A 19,181-nucleotide genomic window follows, 5' to 3' on the forward strand; every position below is an offset into this window, starting at 1 on the left:
CCATGCTTCCTGAATGACCTCCGACTCCATTCGGTCGGGGCCAGGGCATTTTCCTCTTTTGAGCCGCGCTATCGCGCTGCCCAGTTCCTCGTACCTGAATGGGGGGCTGTCTGCGGTTTCCGGGGCGTTTTTGGAGTCCTCTCGGATCCGCCGTTGCTCGGGCGTGTCTTTTTCCACGTAGTCATTTGGAACGAGCGCGGTTAACATCGCCTCTGCCGTGGATCACCAGCTCGAGCTTTCTCCTTGCGGCGTGCGAAGTGCGCACGTCGCCTCTTCTCTCCTCAGTTTCCCGAGGGCAGTCTTGTAGACAATTCCCCAGGGCTCTTTATTTCCTTCCTCGGTGACGAACTGGCGCCAGTTTTGGATCTTCGCGTTCGTCACCATTCTGGTGTACTTCCTTCGTAATTCGCGGTATCTCTGCTTCTCTGTCTCCCTCGTTGCGGGGTCCTTGGTCCCCTGGTACCTCCTTCTTGCTCGGTACGCATCTCTCTTGGCACGTGTGAGATCTTGGGTTCACCAAGAGTTGGACCTTTCGTACCACTTCTTCTTCGGTACGGCCGCGTCGCAGGCTTTGGTGAGAACCCGCTCCAGCTCTACGACAATACTCTCTACGTCCTCTTGGCACCTGATTACCATTTCGGACAGGTTCCTCTTCTCTTCGATGATGAGCTTGTGGAACTTTTCCCACTTGGCCTTCCTGGCGTGGTAGCGTAGTGGCAGTGATGGTGGCAGTGCCTTCCACTTCTTGAGGTTAAGTCGCGTCTCCAGTACCCGGTGGTCGCTGGAGGTTCCGTCCTCGTGCACCTTCCAGTCGTGCACGAGCGGTAGTGCTTCCGGAGTGACGAGCGTCACGTCGATGTTAGATTTCCCGCGCGTTGTCTCAAACGTTGTGACGTCGCACGGCCAGTTCAGCACCAACAGACCGTGCTATGCAATCAGGTCGTCGAGGAGCTCGCCGCGTTCGTCAAGCTCCCTGCTGAAACACAGGGGTGACTTGGCGTTGGCGTCCGCTCCGACGATGTCCCTTTTGCCCCGCAGGTACGTCAAAACCTTATCCAGCTGCGCGATGCCGATGACTGACCGCGTATACCTCGGTGTCTCCGTCGCTTATCTGTACACAAGCGCAGTGTCTCATGCACAAACTCGCGATTTCGAGAGCCGAGATATGGTTTCCTCTGATCCCCACCGCCGCGAGGGGTGGGGCACTCTTATCCCCGCGACACACGATCGCGACGCTCGTCCCAAATCCAGGTATGTTACCTTCCATGGTGTAGGGCTCCTGCATCAGTATGATATCTGCGCCCGTTAGCTCCATCTGCGACCTAACCACGTGGGGCACGATTTTTGGCCTATGCATATTGTGCTGCAGGATACTTATCTCCTCCGTCCGACCGTTTTTCTTCTTATCCATAGACGGTTCTTTCGACTGTCCTCTCCAGTGCAGCTTTATAGGACGGGCAATTCACGCTAGAGGCTGCGTGATCGCTCTTCTTGCCGCTCCTCTTGCAATTTACACAGACTGCGTTATTCTTCTTTGTTGGGCAAGCTTTTGTGTCGTGCCCGGTTTCGGCACAGTGACCGCAGGTATCGTGCTTCTGTCTAGAGTGCTTGGCCACGTGCCCGAAGCCTTCACACTTGTAGCAGCGGCTGACGGCAATGAAGTCCCGGACTTTACATGCATTCCAGGATATGAAAAATTTCCCGGATATCACTTTGCTTCGTATTTGAGGGCTGACCTCTACGACCCAGTATGTCTCGTCGCTATCCTTTCTCCCTGTACGGAAGCAGAATTTTATGTCTTGCACATCCGCGTCGCCCAGCTTTTCCTTATTTTGCTTCCTCAAGCAAGCGCGGATCTCCTTTTCCGTCAGTTCTCTTGGGATGTCGTATATGATCATCCTCTGTCTGCTTCTGGTTGGCGTCCTCGCCTTCAGGCCAATAACCTTCAATTTAGCGTTCTCCGTGAACGCTCTGAGACCTTCTGCGGTAGTCGTTTCTACCGCTATGCCATTGCCTTGTGCGCGGCGTACTGACTTCACCTTTATGCCCCTCTTCTTTGAGTTGACCAAGGTGAAGACCGCTTCGCGAGCTTCCTCGCTCGTCCTGATATCGGTATCCTCCAAAGACGGCGTTATAATTACCACGTCCTTCGGTGGCATTATTGCTGATTTCGGCAGAACTCTGCTCGACACTTTCAGTTTGTCGGCGTAAGATATTTGTCCGCTCCCGGCGGCCGAGGCTGTGGCTCCCTTAGCCGCGGATTCGAGGCGCTTTGTCGCTTCCATTGTCCTGGAGGCGGCGCCGGTTAGTGCTGCCTTCGCTTCGTCTGACGACGAGAGTCTCTCTTCCAGTTTGCCGCAGAGGAAGCTATTCTTCAGTGTGAGGGCATCCACGATCTTGCGCATTTCGAGGAAGCTCTCCATCACCGTTGCGGCGTTCTCTTTCCCGACCTTCTTTGCCGGGTCGAGGCAGAAGGCCAGCATCTTCTTCTCGATTTCGGTGGCGCGTTTCACCATCTCCGAAACGGTGCGCGTTGGCTGAATTGCCGGCGTTTCATTGGCTTCCACCTTCTTGCTTTTCTGGTCTTCTGGGCGGGGTTCTTCCGGGGTGGCACTCGCCCTGCGCTTACCCGATGGTTTTTCCTCCATACTCCTACCTGCCTTGCGGCCGGCAAGGGAGGCCGGGACCTTTGCTCGCGTCAACATGACCGAGGGTTTTTCCAGGTTCCTACCTGGGCCGGGCGTCATAGGCACCTTTGTGTACTATCGTCCGTTAATTAGTTTAGTTATTTTAATCTCAATTTCTTGGTTTCCTTAATCTTGATATAGTTTTGGTTTTAATTTTAGTTTTCAATTTTAATTTTTGATTCTTAATTTCTTCTAACCTTGTTATTTGTGTTATTTGTAGTATTGATAATGTTCGATATACGTTATAAATTTCAATTTTTAATTTTAATTTTTTTTAAATTTTGATATTAATTTTTAATTTTAATCCTTATTTTTAAATATAAATGTTATTTATTATAGAATTATTAAGTTTATTTAGTCCTCGCGGTCGTCCGTGTGCAGTCCGCTGCAGGTAACGATATACCCTTAGGTACCGTTAGGCCGCTCCGCGGCGAGCGTGGGGTACGCTCGACCGACGCTGTGGCTGCGTGCTACGTGGCGTCCAAGATGGCCGCCTGTCAATATTATTTTCTTGAAATTCTTCTAATTCCACTTGCAGTTCGCAGATCACGGAGATGCTTAGCTCAAAATGAGCACACTGCAAGACGTCACCAGCACAATTGGAGGGAAGTTCTTCCACTCCTTTGTTCTGGTAGAATCGAATCTCGAAGTTTCGGGCGTGTCACCGTCGAGCGTCGGGAACGCCAAAACTCCTATTTCCTGCCTTCTCCCTTGAATATCCTTCCAGCAACGCGGGATTCCGGCCATTGGTAGACTTCCACTTCGCAATTACTCTGATGTCACTTTCTCGAAGAAATCCTCAGATTTTCAGCCATCAAAGCAGGACGACAGCCACTTTGCCGAACGAAATTAGGGTGATCTATGCGATATTGCTCTTTTAGAGTTACCACTGGATAGACAAATTATCGCCGAGGAAATTGACAATTGAAGATGGAGCAATAATTGTCGTAATCTGAACAGCACTATGTCAGTTGTATTTATCCGTTCGCAGATAATCTGAATTCTACACCAATTCCAGAATGACCAATGGATCGATTAATTGCCGCAGATGATATTGACAATTGAAAATGAGGCGCAGGTTGCAGTCACCAAAACAGTACTGGAGCCGAGGGAATAATCGTTTCGCAGATTATATAATTACTGCAGCAATTCTGGATTGACGAAAGGAAGATGGATTATCGATGGGGACAGTAAGACGTGGCGAAACACTCCTGATTACAGCAATTAACACGGTACTGAATACGCTGTATTCATTGGTTTCCTCGTAATTTAAATGCTCTATTGATTCTAGAATTATAAAAACGTAAATAGTTTCAAAAGGCTCAAAACTTAGAGATTACTAAAGAAGCTCGGTGTTGTTTAACATATGTCAATACCTATAGCGACTACTGCTCTCTCGACTGAATGCTCTACAATTGCTGACGAACTTGGATGACCAGCTAAAAGGTTACTTCAAATGTTACTTCAATATCGTATTGTATAGATGCTAACGCTAATTACTGTGTTGTGACTTGTTAATAGCACTATCGGTATTTGGTCTAGTTGCTGACCACTCTAGAATTGTTATAGAGCTTAAATTATCAGTGAACAGATAGATCCAACGAATATAATGCTCTGTTGGCTGTTGTACTAAGCACCGTGCTGCCAATTGTAAGTATCTCCAGAAATAACTAATCTATACGTTGATTACGCGAAAGTAGTTGAGGAATTTAAATAACCAGTGAACAAATTAATACAACGGCTACCGTATTGTGATGGTGGCTATGCACAGAACTGTCTTGTCAATTGTTAGTTCCTCGAGCGACAATGGTCCCGACCTTTGTCAATTTAGAATAGATATGGAAATTGCTCCATCCCTGAACAGAATTCTCCAACGGTTGCAGTGCTTTGTCGGTGGATTTATTGTGTACCGTACTTTCAACTGTAAATGTCACCAGCCGTAACGGAAACCATCTTTGTACAATTCAGAATTGCCGTGGAATATACATCATCATTGAACATACAAAACCAACGGCTACAGTTCACTCTCGATGGCTGTACCCAGTAATGCATTGTCATATGTCAATGTCTCTAGCTTGAATTGCTCTTTCCATTGATCATTCTACTGATGCTAAAGAACTTAGTTGGTCAGCGATCCGAATAATCTATTTGAATTATTATTGTGTACATTGCTGGTCTCAGCAAAGTCTAGTAATGCACCGATGTGTGATATATCCACTGATCAAACACGAATTACTACGGACTTTAAATCATCAGTGAACAGAATAATACAACAGCAACAGTTTTCTGTTGGCGGATGAAAGTGGCACCGTTCATTCACCTGTAATTATCTCTAGCCTTAACCGTACGATGCACTAATCACTGCAGAACTGCCCTGGAATATAAATTATCAGCGAACAAATCTATCCGACGGATACGTTAAAATGATGATGGTTGCCCTCAGTACTGTGCCGTCAATTGTTCACATCTCGAGCGGCAATGGATCTGTCCATCGTCCTTTTAGAATTGCTATGGAAATTACATCTTCCGTGACCAGGTTACTCCAACGGCTGCAGTGTCCTGTTTGTGGACTTACTATGAATCGTAATGCCAGTTGTAAATATCTCTAGATATAATCGACCTATACATTTGTTCTTCCGGAATTCTTTTGCAACCTTAGTCGTCAGTTATCAGACTAATCAATCGTATAGGGTGCTCTGTTGACGGCTAAACGCAGTACTGTGTTATCGTTTGTCAATATCACTACCGATATATCATTTACCTTTGATAGATTTGCAATTGCCATTGAATCATTTTTGAACAGATTATTCCGACGGCTACAGTGCTCTGCCAGTGGATGCACTATATGCCGTACTGCCAATTGCAAGTATCTCTAGCCGCAACCATACTCTACATTGATTTTCCAGGAATTGCTATGGAATTAAATCATCAATGAACTAATTAATCCAACGGTTGCAGTGCTGCGATGTTATCAGTACACAGTACTGTTTTGTCAATTGCTAATATATCGGGCGCCAATGAACATGTCTTTTGTCATTCAAGAATTGCTACTGAACGTAAGGCATCAGTGAGCATATATAACAAAGGACTACAATGCTCTGTTCGCGTATGTATTATGTAATGTGCTGTTTACTGTGAATATAACTGGGCATAGCCCTTCCATACATTGATTATACAGGAATTGGTGTGGAATTTAAGTCGTCTGTGAAGAAATTAATCCAACAGCTACAGTGCAACGATGATGGCACTTATTGGGCCTATTTTGTAAATTGTTGACTTCTCGAGCTATACTGGTTATTCCTTTTGACGTTCTAGAGCTGCTATAGGATTTTAATCAACATTGAAAAGATTAACACAACTGCAACAACGATTTGTTGGTGGATGAATTTAGTACAGTAACGCCAATTGTATACATCTCTTGCCGTAACTGCTCTATACATTAGTTATGCTGGAATTGCTATGGAATATAAGTCATCAGTGAACAAATTAATTCAACAGCTATAGTGATGGCGGCTGTACGCAATACGGTATTGATATATGTCAATATCTCTAGCGAAAATTGCTCAGTCCATTGATCATTCTACAATTACAGAAGAACGTATGTGATCAGCGGAGAGATTAATGCAATGGCTATGGTATAGTGATAACGGACACACTCATTCCTTCTCAAGCATTTATCAATACCACTTCCGATGTGTTATCTATCCGTTGATCACTCTCGAACTGCTGTGGAGCCTAAATCGTTAGTCGACAGATATATCCAACTGCTATAGTGTCCTGCTGGTGGATGTACTGGGTACCGCGCTGCCAATTATAAATGTCTCAAGTCACAGCTGACCTATACATTAATTTTGCTAGATTGGTTGTGGAATTTCAGTCATCAGTGATCAAATTCTTCCAACGGCTAGAGTTCTCTGATGATGGCGTTGATCAGTACTGTTTTGTAGATTGATAATACCTCGAGTGATGGTGGATCTGCCTTCTTTCACTCTAGAATTGCTCTCGAATGTAAATCATCAGCGAGCAACTTTACCAATCGATATGGGTGCTCCGCTGATGGCTACGCTTAGTAATGAACCGATATATGTCAACGTCAATTATCCAAGAATTTCTGTGGAAATTATGTCACCAGTGAACAAATTAGTCCAGCGGCTACGGAACTGTGTCGTTGCCTGTACTCGGTACTGTGTTGCCACTTGTTGACGCCTTGAGCGGTAATGGAACTGCCTTTTGTCATTTTAGGACTGCTACGGAATATAAATCATCAGTGGACATTTTGATCAAGCGGTTACAGTGCTCTCATGCTTGCCGTCGTGAATACAGTAATGACATACGTCAGTGTCTCCCGGGAAAATTTCTGCGTCCACTGATCATTCTACAGTTGCTGAAGGGCTTAGATGATCAGATAATTTATTAATACAACGACTATACCATTTTGCATATGGCTACACTCTGTACTGCATTTTCAATTCTCAATAACCTTCGCGAAAGTTGTGACATCCTATGACAATTCTGACGGAGCTATATAACCCTGATTATCATAGAATAGTTTGGCAGTGTGGCTGTAGTAATACGTTGATGGATATATCCAGTACTGATATTACAATAGCTAATATCTCCAAATACGCCTGACTTAAGCTTCGATCATTATAGAATTGCCGACGAATTTAAATCAGCAGTGAACAGATGAGTACAACGGCTGCCTTGCTCAGTTGGTCGATGTACATAGTACTGCTCTGTAAGTTGTAATTATCTCTAGCTATATATGACCTATGCATTGATTATTCCTGTAGGGCTGTTTAATATACGTCATTTGTACATAAAGTTGAAACATAGGATATATGCACTGTGGCGTTGTATGTACTCTGTACTGTATTGTGCATGCTTACCTTCGGAAGCGATAATTGACGTTTCCTCTGTCATTATAGTGTTGCCGCAATATGTTAATCATCAGTGCATATATTGGTTCGACGGACAGAGTACTGTGCTGATTGCTGTAAGCAGTACAGTATTGTCAAAGCATACGATCTCGAGCGATAATTAATATGTCTCTTGTCCTTTTAGAGATGCTACCGAATTTAAATCAATTGAATAAGTTCATCCAACACCTATAACACTCCTTGAATACTGATCTGTGTACCATATTGCAGACTGGCAATGCTTCTTGCGGTAGTTAATTTATCCAGTGGACATTCCAGAATAGCAATATAACATGGATCATATGAGAGTAGATTGACGGAATGACTGTATTCTGGCGTTGATGGCTGTATTAAATACTTTATCGTCAATAGTTAATATTTCCAAGCACTGATTGTAGCCAACTACACAATACCATGGCCATTGATTTAATATGTTCGCTGACCCTATATGTTTGTCAGCAACTGTAGAAATGCAAATGGATAGAGCAATGGTCGCTTCAGAAATTGGCACACGCCAATACAGTACTGAGTATAGAAACCAACACAGCACTATAACCATTTTGTTATTCGGCTCACTGATGGTTTAAATTCCTCGGCAATACTAATATTATCAATGTGTAGATACCTCATTGCCAGAGATACTTACAACTGGCCCTATGGTGCTTAGTACAACCACCAAGTGGTCACTGTAGCTGTTGGGCTAGTCAGTTCATTGATGATTTCAGCTCCCTGGGAATTCTAGAGTTATCAACGGATAGATCGCATGCCTATAGTGTTATTGACAATTGGCAGTACATTTCTGAATCTAGACACATGCATAGTGCCGTAGCCACTTAACTAACCCTATCGCTGATCGTCCGAGACGTTCAGCAGCTTGAAAATGATCAATGTCTACAGCAGTTTTCGTTGGTGGCATTGACATATGTCTATACAGTACTGAGTATAGCCATCGCCAGAGCATTGTAGCCGTCGTATTAATTTGACCACTGGAGACTTAAATTGCACGGCAATTGCGGAATATACCATGTAGAGTACGGTTATGCCTAGAGATAGATACAATCGGCTGAACAGTAGTTATTACATACATCAGCAGATCCCTGTAGCAGTTTGATTAATCTGTTCACTGATAGTTTAAATTCTATAGCAATTCTAAAATCACAAACGACTGATACATTATCGATAGAGATATTAACAGTTGGCAAAGCAGCACTGAGTAAAGCCACTGCCACACTACTGTAGCCGTTGTATTAGTTTGTTCACTGATGATTCAAACCCTACAAGTCGAGAAGAATCTTTGTACACTATAGTTACGGCTTGAGACATTTACTATTCAGAGTACGCTGTTTGGCACATCCGCCAGCAAAGCCCTGTCGCCGTTGGATTAATCTGTCCACTGACGGCTTAGTTTCCAAAGCAAATACCTATAATCAATGGTCAGTGCAATTTGTCGTAGGATACATTGACAAATGTCTATATAGTTCAGAGTAATGCCGTTAATATGGCACTATAGCTGTTTGTTCAATCTGTATCATGATGACTAAATTCTATAGCAATTCTAGAATGACAAAGGCCAGATACATTATGGCTCGAGATGTAAACAATTGTCAACAAGGTACAGCGTACAGGCATCATAATCCTACTATGGCCGTTAGAGTAATTTGTTCTCTGATGATTTAATTTCCTTAGCAATTCTAGAATGATCAGTGTATAGTACAGCGACTGCTAGAAACATTTAAAATTGGTAGCACGGTACACAGTACGTCCACCAACGGAGCACTGCAGCTGTCGGACTAATCTGTTCACTGATTGATGGAATACTATAGCAACTCTAGGATGACGTGGAACAGATCCATTACCTTTCGAGGTATTAACTACAAGTAACACAGTACTGAGCCCAGCCGCCATGACAGTACTGTAGCCGTTGGATTAATTTGTCCACTTATGACTGAAACTCCTCAGCCATTCTAGAATGATGAACGTATGGATCACTTATGTCTTGAGATATGTACAATTGTCGGTACGGTACTTAGTTCATCCGCGGACAGAACACTGTAGCCGCAGTTTAATCGGTTGACTCACAATTCAAACACAATACCAAGACTAGAAATACCAATGGAACGTTCGAATGTCGGTAGTGATGTTGACGAATGGCAATGCAGTACAGAGCGTTGGCAACAACGAAGTGGTACAGCCGTTACAGTAGTATGTTCGCCAATGGTTCACATCCAATAGCAGTTGTAGAGAGACAAAGAAGTGAATCATTATCGCTGGAGATATTAATAGCTATCAACTCAGTGCTGAGTGCAGCCATCATGATAGTAATGTACCCGTTGTAAAAATTTCTTCACTGATGACTAAATTCCCAGCAATTCTATAGCAATCAAGGTATATCAGGTATGACTAGAGATATTTACAGTTGTCTGTACGATACTTAGTACTTACAGAGCATCTGAACTGCTGGATTAATCTGCTCACTGATGGCTTAAGTTCTATAGAAACTCTAGAACGGTAGAAGTCAGGTCCATTATCTATCGAATACATAACGACTATCAACAAAGTACAGAACACAGCTATCATCGTAGAAATATAGCCGTTGGATTAATCTCTTCATCGATGGTAGAAATTCCGCCGCAAGTCTAGAATAATCTATGTATAGATCTGTCATGTCTAGTCACGTTTACAGTTGTGAGTACGATGACTACTACATCCTCGAACAGAGTACTGTAGTACTATGGATAATCTGCTGACTCATGACTTAATTTTATAACAACTCTAAGGTGACAGAGGACAGATCGATTATCTCTCTAGATATTGACACCTAATACCACAGTACTGAGTGCAGCCATCATCACAGTAACGTAGCCGTTGTATAAATTTAGTCACTGATGATTAAATTCCCAGCAAATCTAGAATTATCAATGTATAGGCTAGTTATATTTAGATCAGTTGGCAGTACGGATCTTAGAACGTTCACCAACAAACGCATAGCAGCCGTTGTATTAATCCGTCCACTCCCGATTTATATTCCACAGCAATCCTAGAATAATCAATGTGTAGTATAGTTATAGCTGAAGACAGTTACAATTGCAGCACGGTACTCAGTACATCCGCGGACAGAGCACTTTAGCCGGTAGATTAATCTGTTCGTTGATGATGTAAACTCCATAGCAACTCTAGAATGATCAGCGAATAGAGAAACTTTCTCTGGAGATATTGACAGAAGTCAATACAATACTGAACATAGCGATCTGCACAATTCTGCTGCCTGTGTACTTAAATCCAGTACCATGATGAGCCATCTGCAGAGCCCTACAGATGTTGTATTTACCTACTCTCCGTTCATCTGAGTTGTATTGCAATGCTAGATGGATCAAGGGTTAGATCAGTTATAGTTACGAACATTTAGCATTTTCAATGCTATGCTGGGTACAGCCACCATTACGGTACTATGACTATTGCGTTAATCAGTAAACTAATAACGCATATTCTATAGCAATTCGGGAATTACCAATTCAGGGAACAATTATCGCTAGGGTTACTTGAATTGACATTACGGTACACGGAACAAATATCAACACATTGCTATATCCGTTTGACTAGTCTATGCACCGGTGATTTAAATACTACTACAATTCTGGAATGACAAATGGATAGATCAATTACCACTTCAGAAATAGACATTTCGTATTTCGGTACTGAGTGTAGCTATCTACTCATGAGTTTGGATAGTAAGCTGTTAGAAGCTGTCGCTTTCCCAGTTATCCAACCTCCGCAGGTGCGACAGGGATAACCCCCCCCCCCCCATGGGGGGGTTGGGATACCCCCAACTTGCGCGAACCGAATGTGCCAAGAACACAATCGGTCCTGCCAATTTGTCTAACTGGGATGTTAGCCCCAGTAGACTCCCTTGGTGTTGCGACGGGACCTTTCTAAATCCCTATTGCCTCAGGAGGACAGCACCCGAGCTTTACGATGCGCAACTCTCACGCCGGGCTTCGAGAACCCTTGCCTGCGATGCAGGCTCCAACCACTGCCACCACGAGGCCATCCCAGCGACCGACGTGCGGACTGCCATACGACAGCCGGCCCAGAGCTAAATCGGTCTCCCGTGGTACGTCCCGTTCGTGTCGAACCACTACCGTTCTGAGGCTGCTAGCCCACTTCGACGTAGGTGCACGTCAGCTTGGAACCGTGGGGTCGCCAATCCCATTCTACTGCCGACCAAGGTCGACCGTAGACCCTGCGGGGAGCTATCTACTCAGTGCTATTTCCATTGGACCATGCAATTCGCTAATAATCTGAGTTCTTTAGCATTTCTTGAACGATCAAGGGATAAATCAATTGCTGCCATTGATGTTAACAAGTGACAGTACAGTCCTGACTATAACCATTAACACGGTACCATAGTCATTGGATTAATCTGTACCCTGGTCATCAAATATGTGCAGCAATTATACAAGAATAAATCGGCAGATAAATTACCGCTAGAGATACTGGCAAATGGCGATACATTGCAGAGAATAGCAATCTAAACTGAACTACTGCATGTGGATTAACTAATTCCGTGATCTGCCAAATTGTTCAGAAACTCTAGGATGTTAAACGGATATAGCAATTGTCACTATGGATGTTGACAAATGTGAATACACTACTGAGTGTAGCCATTTGCACAGTGCTACACCCGACAGATTTATGTATACAATAATGATTTAAATCTCAGAGCTACTCTATAATAATGAATGTATGGATCAATTGTGTCTAGCATACATGGCAATTGAATATTCGGTACCATGTACAGCCACCAATACAGAACTATGGTCGTTGGTATTATCTATGCACTGACGACCTTAATTCCGTAGAGGTTCTAGAAAGATCAAAGGATGTATCAATTGTAGCAGGAGATATAAACAATTGTCCATACGCTACTGATTATAGCCATCAACATATTTCTACAGCCATTGTATTAACTTATACCCAGCTCAGGTACGTTCTTCAGCAATTCCCGAATGAATAACGTTATTCACCGTATAACACACAATTCTTGCTTTTAAAGCGCAGTTTGAAAGCAGCTCTAGCGATTTTTCAGATAATTGATAATTTTTTGCGATGTAGTACTTCTACTGCTGCAGAACTGCGCGTAACTGCACAGAATAGCATTATTCACTGAATAACACATCTTTCATGCATTTTCAGCGCAGTTTGATTGCTGTTTCAGCGAACTTTTGGAATAATTGGATTTTTCCCGGTGAAGTTCCTTTACTGCTTCAGAACTGCTCATAATAACACTATTTTAGTCATGTCACACATTTCCAGCATTTGCAGCGCTGTTTGACCGCTGTTTTAGCGAATTTTCAAGAAATTTGCAACTTTTGGGCGAAGATTTACTACATATTTATATCTGCACAGAAATTCTTCGTTTCAGTAGTATCACAAATTTCACGCAATTTCGAAGCAATTTGATTACAGTTTCAGCGAATGTTAGGGAAACGTTCGATTTTTTGCTGCAAAGTTTTACTATTGCTTCAGATCTGCAACGTATATTCTTATTTTAGTAATGTCACACACCTCATGTAACTGAAGCGCAGTTTGATTTCATTTGTATCGTCTGCCAACTATTACTGACAGGCATAGTGCGCCACATTAACTGCCCTTTACTCACCAAATAAAAGAATTTGTGGCAGAGGAGCGATCCGATAAAGAACCTGTACTGAATAAACTTAAGAACCTATAGCATAAGTGTGATCCACTGATAATTTTATCATAGTCCTCATCGTCTAAATTACCTCCATATCAACTGTACGTTACTTCAGATCGTTGCACACAGTACGACTAATTATCGGAAGGAATTCTAGTTTATCCCAAGTTTGCACACGTAAAAATGGAACCATACATTTTCACCCTGGACTGAATTGCATTTCATCCTTGAAGTGCTGATATCAGTACCAGAGGAAGCATTCTTGACCTTCATTTATTATTTTTATCACTTCATTTGAAAGTTTTGATGATAACTATCATTAGTTGTCAAGAATTATTTTATTAAATAAATTGTAATTAAATTTCGCTTCACTTACGTTCAATGATTCTATTCACGTCGTGGGCCACACATATTCATTTTCCAAGCATTCCAATTAAAATTACAGTTACAAATTGTTTAAGTCGAATTTGTAGTGGGAAATGCCCAACGATTTTTAAGTAGATAATGCATGCAATTTCGTTCAATACGGAGAACCTGCGCACTCGTCATTTATATCCAAGAGAGGGTAATGCCTCTCGAAACGTTCTTTTACGTGGCATTCGTAATTCCCTGTTGCATAGGCTTACCATTTTTCATAACAGTTCTATAATATCCATGAGAGACTAGGAAATACAATTCAATTACGATAATTTAAAGAAAGCGGAATAAACTCGAAGTAACCACGATACGAATTAAACGGAACGAAGTATCCGCTAACAGTCTCATATCCCGTAATTGCCAAATCTATCAGAAATTCGTATACAGAATCTTACTTCAAATTGGAAAACCTATTTTCGTTCATGGTAATGCTAGCGGAATGTTACAAATTGCGGAATAATTATAGGTCCGTGTAAATACTAAGAGAAATAAATGGACGTTAACGATGAAATGCATCAGAATTAAAATTTGAATTCAATGGATATTTTAAAAATTTACTTCTACGCAATTTATCAGTATCTTTGTACTAATGTACATCGTTTAGGAATAATACGAAAAGGTATCTATCGAGTTTAAACCATATTAAAATGACATAATACAAATAGTAGCATTATAAAATTTATATATTATAGGGAGATGTAGAAATAAGATAAAATTGGAGAACTTTCAAATTCTAAGCTTACTTGTGATAATGTCTGTATCCTGGCGTTTCCAATAGGTCTCCCAAAATGTAGAGCATCTTGTAGTCATATAATTATTATCAATTCTGATAAGAAATAAAAAATTTTGTCATTAATCTATCATTCCTGGGGGAAGAATAGTTATGCTCCAAATGAGAGAATAACACTATTTTAAAAAATGGATGGAATACAACTAGGCTAGCTAATTCCGTACAATAAAACGTTGAAAAGGAGCACGCAAGCCAATTCATATTAATGAATATCATAAGCGAAAGCAACATATTTAACTGTAATCCAAACTACCTAACCATGGTTTCTAAGAACCTGGCAGCCATATAATAAATTGCTCACTAGCTCTTTATGTATAGCACGGTACCTGTTATTACGTTTAGCTTCACAGCATATTGGATAACCCAAGTTAGTTTCATGCCATAACTAAGAATTCATACCCTCATCACAGATTTTAGCAACATTTGATGAGACGAGGGTAATCTCTGGTATTCTGTTTGTATATAAACTGCTCAATAGCCGTTCAAATTGATCTGATATATTGGAGAAATCCTCAATCAATGTTCCAACCCCTTATTCAAGACGATACCACTTTCTTCGTATACAAAAACATAAAACTGCCTTTGTATACCACTCAGTTATTAATAGAACCATTATTAATGTTGACAACACATATTCAAACATACATCTATTCAGCGAATTACTTCAAACTCTATAACAGCTGTTATACCGCATCTCTATGTGGAAAATTCTTTTTTTCTTATACTTATACACATCTCGTCCCATTGAATATTTGTATATTTTTATCTTTACTATTATTTCCTTGTTTTAATTTTCTTTATCTGTGCCATCCTTGACTTTGTGCCTCTTTGTTAGAATTTCCTTGTACCTCTTCAGATCGGTCAATCCCGTATGGATAAGGCAATAAATAAATAAAACTAGTCACTAATAATTGCTACGATATTGAACAGTAATTCATGCCGCAGAACAAACCATACTAAACTATCCACTTAACCAATGTACCAAGTTATTTGCTCCGAATTATTGGAATACTGTGAAATAGCAGCTTGAACAGCGAATTCAGTACACCAGTCAACATTAGTTGAAATAACTAATTGCATAACACCTCAATGCATATAGCAAAGCTGCCGAGAATCACGAATCCAGCAATAAATCCAATCCATGTGTGCAACCGGACCTTCCTATAACAAGTAACCCTGTAGGATAGGACGTAAATAAATGCAAAGAACTTCCAATTGTATCAAGTGAGAGATCGCCGGTGGCATCTTTAAGGCAAAGAGGATCATACCGATGGCTCCCTGATATCGAGTATGTAGCCAGTTCTAGTATTCCTGCCCGTTGAAGCATTTGTTCGGTTTCTTGTTTTTCCGTCCAGAACGAGTGCCAAATGCATTCGAAGCAAATCCGCGAAGCAGTGCATCCTCGTTCACGCGCACGTTATCCAGGAGAATATTGAAATGCTTACTGCATCACGCCGCTAACGTTGTGCATATTCGTCGGAAGTGTCGGAAACTTGCGTCACTTACTTTCGTTACGCGCTAGTAAGCACCTACCCCGCATGGAGCCGCGGAGGAATTGGAATTAGACCGTGGAACGCGTTTCATCAACCGATATTCAACACATTGCCCTCGGCGGTTCAATCGTTGCGGAAAAATAGCGGTTCGGACATTTCCCGCTGAAGATTCGACGAAATGTCTTATAGCGGTTTACGAGGTATCGTGTACCAAGTAACGCGTGGATTTACCTTATTCCGACATTCCACGCATCGTCCTTTAGTATTTAACGGTTCACCTACCGCAGGTTAATTGACACGCGAATGAGAACGGGAAATAAGAGTGAAAAAATATAGGAAAATGAATTTAACGTATATTGTACGCAATATCACGCAATCATGTGACCAAAGCAATAATCGATTCACTGGGGAATTTGAAGTAAATGGTTTGGGAATGGTTTTGGATTTGAACATTTGCAGGTCCAATATTCGAATTAATGCTAATTTTATGATAATGCACTGTTAAGTCCTTACACCTTGATATATTTACGAGAAATTGCGCATGCTGATGATGCAGAATTCCAATTGGCAACATACATACTCATTTTATTGTAAACTTAATATTGTCAATTCTTGGATTTATTCAAATTCCGTGCGCGTTAATATACGCCACACGTAACTTCAGCTTAATGCGAGTGCAATTGATATTTATGAAATTTTCGTTATCGTTGCGTAAGCGGTTAGCGTCGTACACTATCATGTATATCGTTTGCATACCTTCGTGAGCCTTGCTTTCGCATCCCTGGATTGAGTTTGCATTGACATTGTTTTACTGTAGAAGACAGAGGCATTTTCTTGCAGAAAATTTGTGAAAATTGGAACACTGGCAGTTTAAAAAAGAATGCCCTTTTGCATTACGTTCAATTACGGTTCACTAAGCAACTAAGGTCACCCCATGAATGATAATGGTCAATTTTTCTTTACAAGTAATTTCAGACTCAAAGAATGGTATACAGGTACCATGTTATTAATTAAAATTTCTATATGGCAGAATACACGCAGGACGTAATTACATTAAAACGCAGCAGTCATACAGGATAAGAACAAGTAAATTTCCATCCGGTTTTAAATGCAATAGAAAACAGGTTCGGAGTTTAATGGAATAATTTAATCGGTAAGAAATTACCTATCCGTCAAAAATCATATATTATATTTCTAGGGGTCTCTACAGTGGTCTAACTTTCTCGAATTTGGGGTCCAGGAATAAATCTCCAAAAGAACAAGGATTCTTAAGACTTCCCCGATTTCTTACCGAAAGCCGGTCTCCGCCTTTCACCACAAAAATATCCAAGTGCAAATTTGGTCGAAGGACGCAAGTGTACGGCTTTACCCTTTACATGGAGCACACAAATGATATTATCGTACAACTCCTGGCAAAGTTATTACACCTCAAAGGCCAAGGTAGCGCAGATCCATGTTTGCACTTGGCTGTATGCAACGGACAGTCATTGAACGGAGAAACAAGTTGCTAAACATTCAGCAATTTATATGAAGGTGCATTCGACGCAAACATCGTGCTTACGACCCCGGAATATAATATCGTCTCCGCGGTAGAGCGCATAGCGAACGCTAACGAACCGGTTCTTTCCGTTTGTATACGGCGAGCATACTATATGCGCCGCGAGACGTCGGCCGGCAATAGGTCACGGTGCTCCATAAAAGCGTTGTTCTAATTACTTGGCCCTATTACCTTCTGCATCCATGCGTGCAGCATGGTGTCCGGCGAGCGCCTTCCACTCTACGACATAACGGCGTTTGCCTTTAAACAATGCACAATCCCACGCCCCCTCCAAGCAATTTGCAAACGAAAGAACTTCCCTACTATTATTTCCTTTCATCGTGGGAGAAACGTGCGAATAGTCGCGTGATATGAAGAAATAGGAGTGACGGGAATATGTTCGGCTGCTTCGAATAAATACATTCGATCGGATATGACGGAACCATTAACAAGAGCTTTATGCTTCAGTGCTTACTCCCTAGAATATACATGATAACTTTGAGCCGTGTACTTTGAAAATTCGTCGCCTTAATTACTCTGAATTCAGAGGCCGTTTCTCGGGAGTTAATATTATTATAATTATTATTAGCTACTGTAATTGGTGCAGCATGATTTTATCGTATATACATATAAATGGAAGGACCAGTCTCAGTAACTGCTTCTGGAATTATTAATTTTCTGCCTTATACAGACAGAGCGGTGTATTAACATTGTACATATATGCCGTGTTTGGGTGCATCTTTAGGTAGAATTACGACAATATATTGTAAACGAGCTTTTTTTATCCTTTGAGTTATCTTTACTGGTTCCCAATTGTCATACTGGTATAAAAGCGTGGAAAATTCCGCGGATTTATAGGAGAATTGAAATGAAATGTAGGAGTATTCTATATTTACGTAATAATATAGTATTAATTCCATATAGTATATCAGACGCAAGCTATGTCCTATTTAAAGGTACCACAATTCAGCCTCTTTTACAAGAGAAGTTACAACAAACAGTTGGAAGGTGAAGATGTATGGTGAATTATTTATAACCAACCATAAATTATGCAAACATTGTCGGTACATATAAGAAGTAACATTTAGAGTTTCCTACATGTCAAATATAACGTTTGCATTTTCCTTTTTATATTCCACGATATTTTACTTTCGCACCTACTTCCACCTAATCATAAATGGAACAAATTTTTTCCTCTCTTTCCTTATACATACACAAATGAAAAATATTTCCGTTTAATGCCAACCAGCAATGGGTTAAGTGCCTATTCACAAATATTTAATTAAAAATTTCATAATACTTAGTGCCCCGATATTTCTTCTAATGCTGTAATGTGATCAATCTTAATTTTGTTACCCAAAATAACTTTTCCATTAGCTTCTAGAAAATATTGATCGGAATACAAGTTTTCATTGTTGGCAATCGCTGATTCGTCGTTTCTTTCTGGAATGGTATCCTACACTATCCTGGATATGACAGATTCATATTTCGCCATTATTCAACATAAGGGGTAAGGAATACAGTCCTTTCATGGGGAAAAAGATAGGGAAACGAGAGTAATCGATAAATTTATAACTGAGAACTTGATATAGAGTGCCGGGTGCCGAAAAGGAGCTCATTTCTTCCGGGAGAAGTCTTTGATT

The 19,181-nt window shown here is 41.3% G+C and overlaps 2 protein-coding genes across 2 annotated transcripts; both read right to left on the minus strand.

Moving 5' to 3' along the window:
- Window positions 1-513: 513 nt before the first annotated feature.
- Window positions 514-1,357, minus strand: LOC108554689 (uncharacterized). The gene is made up of 2 exons (XM_017910037.1): window positions 1,091-1,357; window positions 514-927 (listed from the first exon to the last, which is right to left on the minus strand). The coding sequence occupies exons 1-2, from the start codon at window positions 1,355-1,357 to the stop codon at window positions 514-516; spliced, it is 681 nt and encodes a 226-aa protein (XP_017765526.1).
- A 46-nt stretch (window positions 1,358-1,403) lies between these two features.
- LOC108554690 (uncharacterized) lies at window positions 1,404-2,747 on the minus strand. Its single transcript, XM_017910038.1, has one exon. It carries the CDS (start codon window positions 2,745-2,747, stop codon window positions 1,404-1,406), a length of 1,344 nt encoding a protein of 447 aa, XP_017765527.1.
- Between the last annotated feature and the right edge of the window lie 16,434 nt (window positions 2,748-19,181).

Source organism: Eufriesea mexicana, unplaced genomic scaffold, assembly GCF_001483705.2.
Source record: "Eufriesea mexicana isolate 0111107269 unplaced genomic scaffold, ASM148370v2 scaffold58365, whole genome shotgun sequence".
Lineage (NCBI taxonomy): Eukaryota > Metazoa > Arthropoda > Insecta > Hymenoptera > Apidae > Eufriesea > Eufriesea mexicana.